The 18926-nt window shown below is 37.5% G+C and overlaps 2 protein-coding genes across 2 annotated transcripts; one reads left to right on the top strand and one right to left on the bottom strand.

Annotated features, from left to right (window-relative positions):
• Positions 1–2195: 2195 nt before the first annotated feature.
• Positions 2196–4056, top strand: LOC136268653 (uncharacterized). Its single transcript, XM_066064047.1, has 2 exons — positions 2196–2929; positions 3567–4056. Exons 1-2 carry the CDS (start codon positions 2401–2403, stop codon positions 4001–4003), a joined length of 966 nt encoding a protein of 321 aa, XP_065920119.1. The 5' UTR covers positions 2196–2400; the 3' UTR covers positions 4004–4056.
• Positions 4057–4530: 474 nt separating this feature from the next.
• On the bottom strand, positions 4531–18364 carry LOC136268652 (CCAAT/enhancer-binding protein zeta-like). Its single transcript, XM_066064046.1, has 30 exons — positions 18259–18364; positions 18138–18206; positions 16782–17099; positions 16447–16555; positions 16301–16401; positions 12561–12716; positions 10623–10739; positions 10524–10569; positions 9576–9619; positions 9431–9515; positions 9298–9382; positions 9154–9250; positions 8385–8469; positions 8260–8339; positions 8094–8207; positions 7980–8042; positions 7773–7853; positions 7470–7718; positions 7363–7416; positions 7264–7316; positions 7162–7208; positions 7091–7113; positions 7009–7042; positions 6890–6956; positions 5566–5651; positions 5482–5512; positions 5349–5428; positions 4912–5089; positions 4812–4866; positions 4531–4764 (listed from the first exon to the last, which is right to left on the bottom strand). The coding sequence occupies exons 1-30, from the start codon at positions 18322–18324 to the stop codon at positions 4570–4572; spliced, it is 2868 nt and encodes a 955-aa protein (XP_065920118.1). The 5' UTR covers positions 18325–18364; the 3' UTR covers positions 4531–4569.
• Between the last annotated feature and the right edge of the window lie 562 nt (positions 18365–18926).

Below are 18926 nucleotides of genomic sequence, written 5' to 3'. Positions count from 1 at the left end.
TATATGTACACAATCTCTTCTTGTCAACAGTAATTCACTCTGAGGTATATACTTGGGAGTCATGCATGAGCTTGGGAGTCTGGGGCATGCCGCCCGGAAAAATTTTGAAAATACAGGCTGAGAAGACTGAAAAGCTGAATTTGGTGACATTTTAGGCACTAAAATTTTACATTAGACTTTTGCTACTGAAATGCTAGACTTTTAAACTGTAATGTTCAAAAATCGTGGACCTTTTTTTACTGAAAAAAGTGGACCTTTTTACTGGACCTTATTCTTCAAGACGGGGGTTCTTCCATAGATGAGGTATATATTATCTTTGTTATAATACACTTCCATTTTTATAGACCTTCAACTGAGCTCACAGCTTTCAGGGGCGTAGCCAGGATTTTTTAAGGGGGGTTCCAACACCAGCATTGAGTTACCAGAAGCAGGGGCCTGGGGGCACAGCCCCCAGCCGCTGAAAGACTTTCAATATTTTAATGCATCAAAACTCAGCAAATTGCTATATTTTATGCAAAAAGTACATATAAGTGCCCCTGGGATGAAGCTAGTACTATAGATAAAGCCACCTAGTGGAAACAGACAGCGTAACACATAGAGACCAGGGATGGATCCAGGGGTTTTCAGAAACCGGTCACGATTGGATTGAGATACTCTAATAGAGCAGTCAGTCACTCTATTGTAGCAGTCACAGTATTCAGAGAAGCAGTGTAGCAAGCTATAAAGTTGTGAATAAAGATTTTTATGTGCTTTATCAGTGATACAAATATTATTTAGTGGAGAATAACCATTCTTAGGAGGTGTCGACCCTTTTTTTTGGTATTCACCTAAAATCTAGCTGTATTTTTTGATCAGAAACCAGTCACCCAAAATCCTGGAGCCACTTATGGAGACACATAATAGTGATCTGTAAGTGATAGTTATATCTCACTGTGGTATAGAAACCATGAATCCACTGATACAAATGGAATGACTTACAATCAAAACAATATAGCTATACAAATATGCATAGCATAAATTCATTTTGTATAACACAAATGATAAATTATTGGAGGTCTATATCTTTAAACACTGCACACCAAAGTTATAGCAGTATAAGGTTATGCTAAGTTTTGCATTTAATGTTAGAATGTCTTCAAAACTTCGTATGGACATATGGATATATAATGAATGTTCTATTAGAGTATACCTGATTGCTCTATTAGAGTATAAACCTGATATTAGAGTTTATAACTGACTGATCTATTAGAGTATATCGGTCTTTTTCACAGTTTTTAAGAGGGCTCACGTTACCTCTGTAAATCCTTCCCTGAGAGATGAATCATGAATGCAAGCTTTATTAATTGCTGTGCTGTGTCATTACACTATATTACTCACTCATTTTGTCTTGCCACACTAAAATTTAATGGTATTTTAGGACCCTGCTTGCAGAAGTCTAAATTTTACAGTGGGGGAGGGTCCTGAACCCCTCGGAACCCCCCCCCCCCTCCCTACGCCCTCCTGGATAAAATTACATAGAAGATTAGCAACAGGAGAACTTTTCAAAGGTACTGTCAAATGCCAATCTATCTCAGGAACATTAAAATCGCCACACAATATCAGTGGAAGGTGAGTAGACACAGTAAAAGAAATTGAAGACATGAACTGCTGCAAATCATCTGCAGAGGAACCAGGAGGAAGATAAAATGTTACAAAGTTAACTTTACCTCTAGAGGTAAGCAGTTCAATCCAGAGCATTTCACAATCAGACTCAAGGTCTTTTCTATGGAATGAAATAAGAGAGGACTTAACCAATACTAAAATTCCACCACCATGACAATTTCTGTCTTTTCGAAAAACAGTGTATCCATTTGGGCTAATCAGGGCATCAGAGATAGACTCGTCAAGGAAAGTCTCAGTCAATGCTACAACATCAAACTGATGAGCATGCATAAATGCCATAAATTCCAAACGTTTGGCGATAATACTCCGAGCATTAAAACACACACAAGACAATCCTGGCTGAGGCGTGATCTGTGGATGAGGGGCAGAGTGACATTTAGAACAAAACCAAGGGTCATCACTGGGATCTTTCAACATTAAATCGTGATCATCTACTGTTAAAGAGCAATCACATGACACATGGATCCACTTGGCACAGCCATTATCTATATATGGTTAAAGTGCTTTGTCAGGGAGTTTTTAAAAATAATTATACTATATTTGGCGCGTGACTGTATGTTCGCGAATGTTCAGGACGGTTCGGGAGAAGACATTGGGTCATGGATTTTTTATAGAAGTCTAGTGCCTATATAATAAATCTCAGGGCCGATCTGCTGAAAAGAAAACTCGGAACAGTTCAAATCATCAGCGAGATCGAGGTTCAGATCAACGAATGCAAACACGACAGCCCTGTGCTGGATGTCTCAAGCGATTGAGCAGACGACTTTTAAGAAGGCTTTCGTTTTGTCTACATCCAAGACATATAACGTTGGTGACAGAGCTGCAAGTGACTCATTAGTATATAGTCTCCTTGGTCTAAAACAATACGGTGTTAAGGTTGACCCTGAACCTTCAGAACAATATTGCCATGACAATCTACATCGAGATCCACCCAACTATATGCTCTGGAGGAAAATCGAGGACTATGATGTTGTGTTGTATGTGATCACAGGAAATTGTGATAATAATGTTACAAGTTGTATCAACTTTCTGGCAGGTAGAAGCAGTTCATTGAAATCAGACTGTGACAAATTTGTTACAATTTTTCTAGACTCACATAGAGTGGCAAAATCTGTTCCATCATTTATGAGACAAAGTGAATCTTATTGGCTATCTTCACACAGCCTAAACTATGAAGATGAAGAATTTTCACGCCTTTGTGAATATCTGATTTATGGGAGCTGCAGGAGAGCCCTGACATCATCACAGCAACATAGTTATGAATCAGGTGCAGCATGCATGCTATAAAACTTGATGATTTCCAATCCATAACGATTGCATGTAGCTAGCCTAAATGATAATCATCAGTGTTGGGGCAATTACTTTTTAAAAGTGACTAGTTACATAATTATTACTTTTAGTTACAGTCCCATAAAATAAAGTAACTATAATAATATTACATGTTATATTACTTTGTGTCCATAGCCTTAAGCTGTCACGTGTGAAACTACCACCTTATCATGTGACATGATTGTGTTGTTGGGCAATGTGTAAATCTTGGTTATAAACAAGGTGATGAAAAAGCTTCATGTTACTTCGTTGTGGCTAGGCGTTACTCAGTGCATAACTAACAAAATTAGTAACTTCGTTATGTAATATTAGACTCGTTACAGTAACTATATTACTTAGGTAACGCATTACATTTGTAAGTAAAGTAACTTGAGTTATATTACCTGTTTTTATTGCGTATTTCGTTATATTACTTAGTTACCACAAAAGCAATAATTATTACATAACGTGTTACCCCCAACACTGATAATCATTTTGGGCATATAAACTTTCTGAAGTTTAATACATAAGCATACACCAGTTTGAACATTGCTTACTGGAGTCTAACTATGTATGCCATGTTCTTTTCATAATAGGATGGCCAATATATGGAAATCACCGGCCACTAATTGTCAAGTTGGTCATTTGCCTGCCAACTACTACATACACGGCCCTAGAAGCCGAGCCTGATGTAGAGCAAGCTAACTGTGTTTTTATGTGTCTCAAAGACTGTACCACACTGGTGAAGTCCTTGCCATCCTGCAGTATAATGTTCCAGAAACTTGCTAGAAATATGAAAGCAGAGTGGGAGGCAGTGGGCAGAATGCTAGGAATTGATGAGGCAAATTTATATACTATTCGACGAGACTATGCTCACTCAGTATGTGAACAAGCTTACCAAATGTTTTATCTGTGGATGACTAAGAACGCCTCAAAGGCAACGATCGGGGCATTAACTACAGCACTGTATGATGCTGGTTCCTTGTACTGGAATCTTTTGAACATTCTAAATGATTATAATTACTATTGGTAAAACTATAATTATTTATTGTATATACTATTAATTTATGTCTGTGGAATATTGAAGGACGAGAAAATTTACATTTGAGTAGGAATGATAGAAATGAAAAGCTATGAATCAAGATGTGATATCATCTTGATTACAGGGCTACTAGCAATAGTATTTTCTCTATATGATCCCTACTCAAATGTAAAATTTCTAATTCACATCTTTGTTTACTTTTTATCACATACTACCATGTCAAAGGAAAACATAGTGAGTGTTAGACACATTAAAAATTACTAGCAAGACTACATGCCAATTACTGAAATGCAAAGTACTATGAAGACACATGATATGTCTGGACAGTAACTTTGCATACAGCTGCATTCTTACTTCTGTACTCACAATCTGCACTCATCAACATGTATCCACTATCTGGCTGTTCACAATAATGTGTGTTATTGAGGTACATTATAGACCACAAATACACTCATGTATATACAACTATACAATCACTTGCCATTTAAAGCCATTCATAAGCTAGTGAACGTGTAATGAAATGTTTGGGTACACAATTAATTTTTTCATGTTATAATTTATTTATGCTTCTTGTTCTTATTTACATTAACCTTAGATTTAGTTCTATACCCAGCCTTATATGGTCTTTTCTTCTTCTGCCATTTTCCTTTAGTTCTATTTTCTTCCCATGAAAGCTGTTTATGTGAAGGATGTTTCTTCCCAAGATGTGTCATTGCAGCACCTCCACCAGACTCATCAAGCAAATGAGCAAACTACACAATAGGAACATGGTAACATCTTCTAACTTTGAGTTAACTACCTCATCAGCATCAGCTAACATGGTTGATGGGTCAAACGATGATCCCATTTTAGTTCTGTGAATAACAAGACTACTTGAGATACTTGTTTGCATTTGATACCTGGATTTCTTTTTCTTTGGTTTAGCTTCTTCCAATTCATCATCACTTTCTTCAGAAGTTAAATTTTCAAACAACAGTTTCTCGTATTCAGCATCAGTAGGCTCCTTAGCCGGGGCTCCATTTTCAGTGAAGCTCTCCACACTCATAGCGTCATCATCCATATCATCATAAGAATATTCTATTAAACATCACAGTATTAATACATCTAGTAAATAATAGTGTACAATACATGCATGCACATAAAAGCAAAGAGTAAAGCCTACGGTAGCTGTATGAAACACGGTGTCAAGTGAGCAACTGGGAATCACCAAGGTTCAAACTGTAGTTAACAGGCTGGTTCTCTAAACGAGATGCCTCACTACAAACAAACACACTGACTCACATACACAAGTGTATACGTCCACACACAGAATATGATACTTTTCTTTGCAACTAACCATTATCTTCTGATTCGCTTTCATCACTTTCTTGTTTCTTTCTTTTCTTTCTTGGTTGTTTCTTCTTCTGATCCAGTTCTCTGTGCATTTAGTACTATATACGATTGCCACAATTGTTATATATTGCTGTTACCTTGCAAAATCTAAATTGAGACTTTCATCCACTAAAACAAATTATTCATTACAAAAGTACAAGAGTATATTATAAGCTACACACTCTGTTCATCCAGATCTCCTCCTATTAGATCTTCATCTTGTATTTTCTTGCTAAGACTTCTCAGTGAAACTTTGCTGATAAAATACCTACGAAAATCAACACAATGATTTACAACAGGAAAAATAATGGGTGCTAGGAAAGAATTACTTCCAGTAGATTTTAAGCATACAAGTACAAGAAAAAAATTAGGAATTTTAAATTAGAGTAGGGACAGTGTATAGTACTGCATTAAATTTATTGAAAGAAGCTGGATTGGAGTAGCTAGTACGTAATGTCCAAATACAGTAAATCAATAGGAAGTGAATATCCCTACTGTGCTACACTCAGTGCAAGGTCATGACTACTAAATACCCTGCTTTTCACAAAACCACATTATTAGAGTTAATCACAGCACTATACTATGCAAGCAAGCAACTAGCATACATAACACATCACTACATAAATTGCTAAACTGTAGTAAGTTACTCTGTGCTGCTTCTTTTGAAGGCATTGTTGCTCCGAATATTACCTCAGAGAAAACACACAAAGCAATACTAACTACAAAACCTTTAGCTAACGCTACTTTTGCTATGCTGGATTCACGTAACTAAACAATGATAGTGTTGGTCACAGGCAGCAAAGAAATGCGTTTAGAAACACAAGCAACTTGGACAGTTAACTTTGCTGGAAAACAATACCTACAAATCACTAAACTATATTCTCTTACACTTGTCTAGTTCGCCACGAGATATTGAACAAGTTGCTCCTGCTGAACAATACCAACTACCACTTCGAAAATCACTGAGCAAGGTGTTTTCAAATAGTTTGGTACTATGCCACATGTATTCGAGTAGTTTGATGCAATGTACACCCGTAGATGGAAGCCCTACTGTAGTCTATTAACACTACCAGCGGAGAACCTTGACTGATGGCTATTGTAAAGAAGGATAAAAGGTAACACAATAGCACGACCATTGTATGTTTATCAAAGGTTTTTCTTAGAAACGTTTCTGTGGAAGAATTAAGGTTGTAGCTGTAGCCAGTTTTCTGCTACGCTTGACTGAAGGAGTTAGGCAGGCAGTAGAAAATTGCGTTGAACATTTTTTTTTAAATCCGTAGCAACTTGACAGAACCGTTTTGGGTCGATCTCAAGACACTTTTGGGCTTAATTTTACCCAACTGATACTGTCATGATGTGAGGAAAAATTGAGGCAGCTTTTGGATTATATTATATCACGGGCCACGCCCACACCTTCGCTGTCCCTACTATGATACAGTACACTATGTCACCTAGATTTTCTTAGAAGTGCATAAGATTATTAATATAGCTGCACATATTCCTTACTTGTAGAAAAACATTTCGTCTTCTCTCACTTCGTTCTCTTTCAGTCTTACGAACTCCCCAGAATTTACTAAAACAACAGATTAACACATTGTACAGCCATGAATAAAGGCTTTTCTCACAAGGAAACTCTTTTCTTGAATGCTTCGGTGTTGGCTATAAAGTTATAACATAAAAAATAGAAATGATCAGTCACTTTTATACCTGCATAATTGATCCTCCATGATCTGATCAAATAACACATCGTAAAATGATATAGGAAATATCAGACTAACCTGACTGTTTTTGCTTGGGGTTTTTGTAAACAAATTTATCCAAAAATCTTGTAAGGAATTATAAATACATCAAGACCGAGTAATAATTATTCCTCAACTCACTTGACTGCAGTGAAATCTTGCAAAGGGTCGCCTTTATAAGTGATATGGTCTCCCTATCAGTCATGTAACATGTTAGCATAGTATTAAGTATGAACTAACTTTAGTTAATGTTGCTGCAAAAGTTCGCACTGAAGGGTGGTAGTGTTGTGACAACTACAGTGTAATCAAAGAACTTAAATAAAATAAGAGCATTTGGTTTAACTAACCATCACTAATTCCCACAAGCAGCTGTGTTCTGCCTTGCAGTAAAGTGGATTTCTTGCCGTAGGAAGGTACAAGATTTTTTTAGAGTCTTCAAAGTTTTCCTCTTGAAGGCCATCAGCATCAGTATCTTTGTCTTCTTCAGTCTGAGTCAACTGAACTACCTCTTCTTCTAATGGAACATCTTTGAAGTGTTCTTCTTCTCCTTCAGTTTCTCTGACAAACGGCCACAAAGATGATTTAAGTTTTAATATCTAAATACCAAAAACAAACTGGCCATGTGTAAACAAACACTATGGGTAAATAACCTCTGAAATCAGAAATAAGCAGCCACATATAAATGGAGGTTGATGGGTGGAGCATATTTGAAGAATTCTTTTTAAAAATGCCTATACACAAAGCATACACATAGTTAAAACACAATACAGAAAAACTATTTGACTTTTGTGGGGCAAAATTATTTCGACCATTCTATTAGAGTATTTTTTCATGTGTGCATATAGAGATAAACTTGCCTTTATTCTGCTTAAGGCTGGATCACACTTCAGTGATTTGAACAAAACATTAAGGAACATTGCCTGAAAATTGTAACCTCAAAATACCAACAGTAGATTTGTTCTTTGCATTACTTGTCCCTTGGAATGCTTCAAGTCTGGATCCAACAACTTGGTGTACAGTGCTCGGTAGAATCTGTCAGATACCTCCTGTCTGGACTCCATTACTTGATAGAGTAACATAAGTGACTATATATTGCACGAGTTGAATTCACAACAAGGATTATTGGTAACTGCTTACTTGTATGCTTGTAGCAATAGGAGAAATGTGTACGACTTTGAATAATGTATTTAGGTGTTCTTCATATGATTTTAATTCACCTGTAACACCATAAAATTATTTATTACCAATAGGTAAACACGTACTCTTAATGAATGGAAAAGCTCTATTAATGCCAGTCAGTAATGCACTCAACATTTTGGCATCAAGTTGACCTTCCTGTATGTAGGTCTGTGAGGTTGATAAAATATTGTGAACATTTATACAAACAAGTATACACACACATAAAACACATGGAAAATACACATGTAACACCACACCACACATGAACACACCAGGAACGTAAATAATGAAATACATCACAAGATTCCATGTTTGAATAATATTAGTGTACAGAGTTGCATGCTCCCTTTTCCATAGGATTTGATGTACTACATCATTCTTATTCACAACTGGGATACAAAGAATGGACCACCACTCCATCGTTTTGTGTGAAGGTAGTGAAGCTGTTTCATAGGAAGGCTGTCAAGTCAAAGGAACAGCTTGAGATAGTCTACTGGGGTAATTTCATGTCACTAGCAAATGTAGAAAGGCTGTCCTCCCATGCCCGTGCTACCATTCTTCTGTTGTGCCATTCAACTTAATTTCCATAAATTCGCTTCGTTGTGCCGGTATTAATCATGACATACTTGAGCAAGCATCTCCATATAAGGAATTTTTAAAAGCTTATTTTTTTATAGTACACAGCAGTCACATTTGAATTTCACTGTTTACGGAGTTACATGCTCCATTGTCCATAGGATTCGATGCGCTCATGCACACATACACCACACACACACACACACGCACACGCACACGCACGCACGCACACACACACACACACACACGCACATACACACAGAGTGATGTTCTTACCTGAAAGAAGACAAAATACACTTTCACCAAGTGCTCCACAAGTTCCTGATTGTCACTACTCAGTACAAACTGATTGATACAACAAACTCCATAATACCTATAACAACATAACAAATGTATGCACGATCCAACACAATAACATACTGTGCTTTAGACTGGATATTTGGTCGACGCATCAACTGTTCGATCTCCTTCAGAACTATCAACTGCATCTTGGGATGTTGGCCAACTAAATGATAACATATTATTGCACAAAATCACATTCCTGCTCACATACCAAGTTTCAGTAAAAAGAAAGCAGCTCTGGAAGCAACACTACGCTCAGGGTCTCCTAGCTTATTAACTAGTTGAGTGAGAAGTTTCTACACAGTAAGAAATGATGATGGCTGTTATCTTGATGAACATATTAACCCAACACACACCTGTTCCTGCTCTGGTTTTTGTACCAGCAGATCATACACATTACCTAGTATACAATAGTAAGAATGTATTCACCACTGTTACTAACAAAGAACAAAGTCCCAGAAAATGAAGTTTAATAAGGCAACAATTGTATATGTCATATTGGAGCTACGGAGCTTTGATTTGATGTGGACGCAGGCATAAAATAGTTATAAAATTATCGCATTTTTGTACATGACGACAACAGTTTGTGTGAATTCTTCACATATACAACATCACATCTGCTGGCATAACAGGAAATACCTAACCAAGCTATTTGTGAAAGATGAAATACTGTATGATGATAACAGCGGCATATAAATCAATATGTAATAAATACCACATCATCAAATTATAAAAAATGGGTCACAGGTGTCAATAGTTGTAACATATCTACTTGTTATATTAGGTACAGCATGTGAGGGAATGTGAACATTATAAGTTGACTTTATAGATCAAGTGCCCTAAATGACCACTTGCATAAAAAGACCACCCCCTATCCAACCTGTAAAGCATAATAGCACATCCAATAGTGACAAAGATTTAGACATTTATAATTTCTCACACGAGTCCCATTAATAATTTGGAATGAATTATATAACCTAATAGGCATGCATGCAAGCTAAAGCAAGATCTGTGAAAGTTTGTATCCTATAAAAATTTGTACACGTGTGGTATCAGGAACTCTTGCAGTGCCCATGAGCCAGGGCTGTAAAACTGGCCACCAGTTACTGTACAAATAATAACTACACGTGGTGATGTATGGAACTAAAGGATGATATCACTAAGGAGAATAGGCATTAAAATTTTTAGTGAAAATATAACTGGTTACACATCAGTAATTCCAGTTAACTGGTCCAGTTAACTGGTCCAGTTTCACAGCACTACTTTTAATATTACACTGTCAATACTACATTCAGTTTACTTACCAACTGTTTTGTTTCTTATATTCATCACAGTATCATGAGATAATGACTACAATTTTATAGCGGTGAGTAATTAGGTTGTCTACCAATATTCCTACTAACTTGTAGTACAACGACGTAAGTAGAATATCTTTCTTTCAAGTTGTCCTCAAAATACCAGCACATCAATGTCTTGTCCCTTTCAATGTTGCTGCACTGTGTTAGCCTCTGTAATGGTTGCTAATGGAGAAAGCAAGCAACAAATAAATAATATACATGCATGTATGATGTATTTATGGTTTGTGTGTGTGTGTGTGTGTGTGTGTGTGTGTGTGTGTGTGTGTGTGTGTGTGTGTGTGTGTGTGTGTGTGTGTGTGTGTGTGTGTGTGTGTGTGTGTTTATGTGATAGTAATGTGGATTGTCATGCGTGTAATGTGGTGTTATTTAAACACCTTATCAGTCAGCATTTCCCTGCAGTGACCCTTGGGTAATCGCTATTAGCCACGTAACACTGATGATGACCACTGGCAATTAATGACCACCAGGTTGGATTACTATATGACAAGCCCAGGATGCCACCTGATGGTATATCATTGGCACACTCCAACCTAGAGCCCAGTAGAGGTTTGACAAGCCTTCACGTGATAGCACCTTAAGTTTGCAGACACAGCTTGGTGAGTACACATGCTGCTAATGGAATTCTACTGGTTTCTACGTGGCTACACCATCCAGTAAACCAGGTTAGCAATGGCAGTGTGTGTGTGTGTGTGTGTGTGTGTGTGTGTGTGTGTGTGTGTGTGTGTGTGTGTGTGTGTGTGTGTGTGTGTGTGTGTGTGTGTGTGTGTGTGTGTGTGTGTGTGTGTGTGTGTGTGTGTGTGTGTGTGTGTGTGCCTTTGCTGCTGTTTGCCTCTCCTCCTTTTGGAAGATCTTGTGGTGACATGCAACCAGGCAAAGCAGGAGGAATGAGTGTACATGTGAGATTTCTGGTATCACTTATCAGTGAGACTAGGTACAGTAAGACCTTAAGTGCCCATACCATCATTGGTAATGCAGTGTATAACTTCCTATGTAACACTAGTCTATCATCTGCTTAGAACACAGTGCCTAGTTTCTGAGTTCATATAACTATATATACCACTTTAGCGTGGGCGTTCAAAGGCGCCGCTCGGTGTTTAACTCACATATTGCCCGGGCAATATCATGGGAAAGCGGTTTGCCAATGACTTTGATACCAAAGAATCGATGCGCTTTGACTCGTTATATTGAGCGACATAGAGCTTTGTATTGTGGGACTCGGTTTTGTAGAGGTTGCTAAGCTTAGTACATAGGCTAAGATAGAGTAGTTGGTTGTTACTAAAGGATAATGAAGGCACAAAATAATTGTTTGGGCGATTGTGGATGCGTATTTCTACCCACCGCGTATCAGCCTTTGAACAGACCACGGAACAGCAAAGCTACTACTGCTACGTTGAAATAGGTTAGTAACTTACAGTTCTAAGTACTTAACTTAATATAATAACTTACTTACTGTCCCAATAGCGAAGTTAGTTGGCTTAACTTAGTACAAAAATGATAACAATATAAACTCCATCCCACAATCGCAAGTTTTCTAACATTGCGTGTTGAAGCATAGTAACGTATTAATGACGTTTTAACGTATGGACAACGTTTTGATGGCTATTAGCCCACGCTATTAAAACCACAATCGATCTTCAGATGCTACTGTATAAAACAAATGGGATGAGTTCTTCTTAGTTCTTTCACCTATTAGGTGAGTGCGCCCCAAGTGATATATATCACTTGTACCATGGCTGCTTGGGATTTTGCTGACATATACACCCGCAGCCCTCGTGCTTTGGGTGTATATATCAGCAAAATCCCTCGCAGCCATGGTATAACTATTACATATGCACAGTAAAGGTTTTGCATGTTTTCACTGTGTGGTATCTGCATGTGTGGTGTGTTTGCATTTGTGTCTGTGCATGTGTACATGTAGACAGACAGACTGATAATTGAGAATCTTTAAAAATGGCATTAATTTACATACACACAATAACCTGCCTGAGCTAGCAGCTTCAACTTTCTATCACTTGGTAGTAATATGTTCAGCCATAGCTCCTGTAGTGTATCAACTGCTAACACTGCTTCCCTCTTGCTCTTCTTCTTCGCCATAGCCAACAGAGCATCGATGGCTCCCAAGTGGTGTAGAGGTGACTCCTGATTAAAACAACTTTATACAAATTTCTTGTGAAACATGAAGGAGAGTAACACCACATTACAGGTGCAGGGGCGGATCTAGAAATTTTCAGAGGGGGTTTCAGGTTCTCTGGAATTGCAACTTCAGCCTAGCTGCAAGTTGAAGACCAAAAAAAAAAAAGGCCACTATGTGGTTTTGAATGCTGTGAAGGTGATTTCAAAGGCAAAAGTATGAAGTTTTGCCAATAGAAAAAGCCATAATATAATACAGTATGCATAACTCTTTGTAACTTTTATCACCCAGACGAATCGTAGGGCAGAAACCCCTCTAAAACCGCCCCTGAGGTGATATCATACAGTACGATAGTTACTGTATAGTAGGGACCACAAAGGAGTAGGTGTGGCCCACAAAATAATATCACTCAAAAAACAGCCTCAATTTCCCCTGACAGCGAAGAGGCAGTATTAGTTAGGTGAAACTAAGCCCAAACAAGCTTTCAGATTGACCCGAAACGTTTTCAACAAGTTGCTATGGAATTTTAAAAATAATTTATTTAATGAAATTTTCTACTGACTGACTAACTGGCTGAGTAACTGACTAACTGGCTGAGTAACTGACTAACTGACTGATGCCTTCAGACAAACGTAACTCGATAACGGCAAAGGCTACGGGTTTGATTTTTTCACTGTTCAACATCGCTTCGGCCTGACAGGTGCCTTTTGGCATACCGCAGTATGTACAATGCATTCTTCATGGACTTACCAGTGTCGTCCTTTGTGTACCATTTTCATCTTTAATGACAACGAAAAGTGTTGGTTTGGCAATAGCACGTGATGGTTTCTCTTCGTAATGGAAATCGTCTGTATTTGTCATAGTGGCTATTTTGATAACAGAGGTGCTTTTCAAACAGTTCTTGATTCGTACGCTGTGTAATGGGTTGAACATAACTGACAACGAAGCGTAATGGATACTTCACTTTTCAGACGATAATTGCATAACTGGGGCGCGGCACCATTTCTTTCTTTCAGTATGCGTGGATTGCAGAGGTACTTTTCGAACAGTTCTTGATTCGAAATGCTGCGTAACGGATTGAGCATAGCTGACAATGAAGCGTAATGGATACTTCACTTTTCAGATGATAATTGGGGCGCGGTGACATTTCAGATACGGTATGCATGGGTTCACCAGTCATAATAATTATATTACAAAAAAAGTTAACAAACAAGTACACAGAATTTTCAACTAGAGTAGGGACCATAGCACATAGATAAAAAGTACTGAAACAAGTTGGAGTAGTGCACGATATTAAATCACAGTAAAACAATAAAAAGTGTTATATCTCTACTGTGCTCAAGATACTATAATGGAAATGTACAGTAGGGATATAACACTTTTTATTGTTTTACTGTGATTTAGTATCGTGCACTACTCCAGCTTGTTTCAGTACTTTTTATCGATTTTTATCGATGTATTATGGTCCCTACTCTAGTTAAATTTTCCTGTGTACTTATAATATATTAGGGATCACGCAGTACTGGGCTTTTTGACTGGCTTTTCAAGTCAAAAATGTCACCCAAAACTAGCCTAGATGTTCCCTCATGACAACTTGGAAGTATTGATTAGGCACAGTCAAGCTGGCCCCAAAAATGTCTTCAGACCAATCCCAAACCCTTCCAAAAGGTTTCTACGGAATTTAAAAGAAAATTCTATTTAACAGAATTTTATTCTGACTAACTAACTGATGCCTCCAGCCAAACATAACTCGACAATGGATATACCTACGGGCTTGATTTCTTCCCTATTCGATGTCGCTTCGTCCCAAATGTGCCGTTTGTAATGACTGACTGTATACTATTGATGATGTAACTATTGTGTCATGTGACCTTGTAATTGGTAATTAACCTTTGGCTGAGGTGCTCTTGCTGTATGTTATCTGAAGTGAGAATAAGTTAATTGTTATTCCTGAATTGTTACATGTACAATACACGCATCATGGACTTGCCTTTGCCCTCCTTTGTGTTCCAGTTCTTTGTGCTGATAATGTAAGGTATTAATTCGCGATAGCGAGATGCGGCTTCCCTGTGGTTGTGTTGGTATCTCACCCGTATTTTCCATAGTGACTGGATTGATTGCAGAGACACTTCTTGCACATACTGTTCTTCGTTTGTAATGCTGTGTAGCAGACTGAAATAGGTAAAAACGAAGCATAATAGCAACCGTTCAATTTCAAGTAGTTAGGGCTCAGTGGTGACTGGATTGATTGCACAGTTGCTTTTCCTACTGTTCTTCATTTATAGCACTGTAAAATGGGGTGAACATAGCTGATAGTGAAGCGTAATGGCTGCTTCACCTTCACGTCAGTAATTGATACCTGGGGCACACGTTAAGACAAAAACATCAACTCTGGTGCCATCCTTTCTTTTGATGTGGTATGTGTGGGTTCACCAGTCATAATAATGTTACAAAAAAGTAAACAAACAAGTATAAGAAAATTAGGAATTTTAAGTTCGTAGGAAAAAAAGTAGGGAAACAAGGGAGATCGCCTACACCTGCAGATATACTAGTGCACATTTACATGTCCACTAGTGTATCTGCAGGTGTAGGCGATCTCCCTTGTTTCCTTACTTTTTATTTCTATGATCCATAATTGAACTTAAAATTCCTTATACTTGCATATACAGTCACTGATACCCTTCCTATCATCCTATCCCCTTATCATATCATCTGGTTATATACTCCACAGTAACTTATCCACTTTTCCACAAATACCTTACAGGCTAAACAAGCCACTAACGTTATAACAAGGCAGTGACTGCTACGTATATGAGAGGCTAAATTCTTTGCTGGCATTTATAGATGTTCTACAGGTGACCACTTACAATACATACTGTACATTTGTATGGAAAAATATTTGGGACCTCGTGACAATGGCCATTATACAAAGGTGACCACTTAATTCAGGTGACCGTTAATTAACACATGTTGCACTGTATAAGGAAAACAATTTTAATTTTAAGTAAAAATCACAGAAAGATGCGCCTGCAGATATACCAGTAGTCATTTAATCCCTGTTTTAGTTATATAGCTTGTTATTGCATATTTTTTACTATTGTATTATTCTTTAACCTTGATATTCTAGTTTTAAATTGGATCAGCAGAAAGCAACTTATGAAGCATTTTCAAAAGGTATGCAACTTTTCCTGTGAATAATGCTTTTCAAGGCAGATCAACAGTTAGGGCTATCTTTCTAATATACCATTTCATTTGCCATTGTTTAAGGAGTAAAATAGTGGCGAAAGACTAACTTAAGTCAACAAAAACACACTAGTGTGTCAGTGAGATTCCAAGGTATGTGCTATATAATGCAATGGTGTGTATATTGAAAACAGCCATGAGTAAAGTAGGGATTAAATGTCCACTAGTAGCTACATCTGCAGGTGTAGTAGGTGACCGCTTCACTTCTACATATGACCCCTACTTGAATTTTGAATTCCTACTTTTCCCTTGTACTTGTGTACATGCCAGCCTGCTGGACTGTTGCACAATGAGGTCACAAAGTAGTGACCAATTCAGACAGGGATCACCACAACACACACAATAATACCTGAACTAGTAATGTACGAGCTGACAGTTTATCAGCAATTGTTCCTGAGGTAAGCACATTCCTCAACCACTCACTATCGGATTTCTTCTTTGTATTTCTCACTACAACATAATACGCAATAGTACGTCTTCACGACATAATCGTACCTTCCTCATAGAGGGCTGCTTCTCTCTCCATCAACTCAGCTCCTACTGAATGAAGATGTTCAAGTACATCAGGTGACACTGAAGTAGCAACTTCTCCAATTGACTTAGCCTAACATGAAAATACCCTTTTAACATTAAATTTTGCAATACTAAAGTGCAATGAAACAAACAAAAGTATAAACCCATATGCAAAAAAATGAAATAGGCGGGATTTTAACAATAATAATGAAATAGGCGGGATTTTAACAATATAATAAATCCGTGCATGTAGATAACAAGAGTACCACTACATGTAAATTACACTAAACAACATCTCATTTAATTACACACATTACCTGATCATACCACCTGCCTTCCATCGTTCCACTACCAATCAACAACTTGTTACGGTGTTTCCCTTTGATATTCTTCAGAGCAACTTCAATATTACTTGTAAGAACCTTCACTTCAGAGGAGGGTACACCATTGTTCTCTTGTTGTTTCTTGTTGAGTTTTTTATTATCTTTTTTAGTTGGAGGTTTCTCTTTCTTTGCTGGAGGCTTGCTTTCTTGTGATGAGACAACAATTGTCTTTTTTTCTTTTTTCTTCTTGTCTTCAATGCCTTCTTCTACAATAACACCATCAAGCCCAATGCTGTCAATAAATTGTGCAATCTAGAAAAAAATGGGATAGTCTACAGTTAAAGAAATTTTGCAAAGATGTAATATAAATGAATGGGATGAATCAGTCATGGCTACCAAGTATATTACCAGTGAAATTAATAGAATACAATAAGCTGAAGCAAAGAAGATCATCACTTGACATACAAATTTAATCCCTAGCTACTTTTTTGTCAACATAAAATAGCAACACTTTACAAAAGCACCAAACACTACCTTGTGCTTTTCACCACCAGTCATGCAAATGATCAATGGATGATACAGTAAGATGTCATAAAAATGGCTTTGATATTGTGGGACTTCAAAGACCCCAATTGTTACACAGTCATTGAATAAGATAATATGTGACCCGCTGAACAAAAACCAGGAATTTGAGGAATGTACGAAAATGACTGGTTTTTGCTCAGCAGGCACATACAGTTAAGTATAATGAAGTGAAAAAAAGAAGCTACTGGATAAAAGTAAATTCTTAATTATTTCTCTACAGAAATGCACACATTTGAGTCAGTTTGAATTGCAAACATGTAAATACGATCATAGTAAAAACAGTTCTCCCCTACTACACCATACAGTGAAACCTCTAAAACCCAACGGCATCCTCACTAATCTTAACACAATTATCTTGAACATCAGATTATAGAATATTAATTTGTGATAATAGAATGTAAATGTTAACAGTCCATACCAACATGCTACCAGAACACTATAAACAAAAATCTCTATTATTTCACCAATGATTTTTTTCTGGGATTTTGCAACTAAAATGCAAAAATCATTTTTTACACATATCTGCAAAAATTTCATCCTTCAAAGATTTCCACTATATACTGATCATTTCAAAACACAATACGAGGTGCTCAACAAACCATTTATTCAATAATTGTGGATTGCTTTCTTCTCATGGGGGTGTGTAGTTTTAAATAAATCAGTGTATGGTGTTATGTACAATTTAAACAGCCAGACAGTTTTAATCAAGTGGGGTCATACTGGTGATGGCAAGTCTTGTTTCTAGCACTTATCATGTAGCTATACCTCTTGCTGGCTGATCACTGTTCGGTCTGCTTGAGATTTGCTACTGCTCTGCAGCAACTTTAGATCTTTCTGTTTAACATAATAAAATACTATTTAACAACAAACAACGAATAAAAGCTACCTCGGTACCCCCTAGAGGCGCTATCAGATCTAGGGTTAATTCTTCCTCGTTAAATTCTTCGTCCATGTGAATTATTCTAATTAAAAAACACCATGGCGGATCTCGCGTGACCACTGAGTGCACTTAAAGGGCGCGCGCTAGTTGATTGTGACGTAGGTAAAACCATTGAGTACCCGGCGAGGTACCCGGATGGCCGGGTAGGCCGCATGATATTGCAATCTCTTTATCACTACTACTACTACTACGCTAGTCTGGCTATAGTCTCGTCCCCACACCGTTTTTTCCCTTTTGTGGCCGGAGAAAAAAACCCGGAAAAAAATGAAGAGGCTAACTGAGCCATAGATTATCATGAACCATGGTAGTGGTTCATAATAGAGATTGCATGTTTTTTTCCAAAATCACTCAACTAAACACTGCCTTAGGAATCTTTTCCAACCTCAAAAGAAGCCTTAGAAGTTAATTTGGAAGAAGTTTAGGTCCACTAGCAAAGATGAAGTCAAATTGACAGAGGACTCGACTCGATAAAAGTACATCCATTTTGAACCATTTTCAGGGCTTCCCACAGGGGGGACTGGGGCATTTTGTCCTGGGCCCGTTGAATACCTGTTAAAAGATCAATATACTCTAATAGAGCAGTCAAGATCTATGCAGCAGTCACCGTATTCTTC

This window comes from Dysidea avara, chromosome 10 (assembly GCF_963678975.1).
Source record: "Dysidea avara chromosome 10, odDysAvar1.4, whole genome shotgun sequence".
Lineage (NCBI taxonomy): Eukaryota > Metazoa > Porifera > Demospongiae > Dictyoceratida > Dysideidae > Dysidea > Dysidea avara.
The sequence above is the reverse complement of the archived record's forward strand: the minus strand, read 5'-3'. Positions and strand labels throughout refer to the sequence as shown.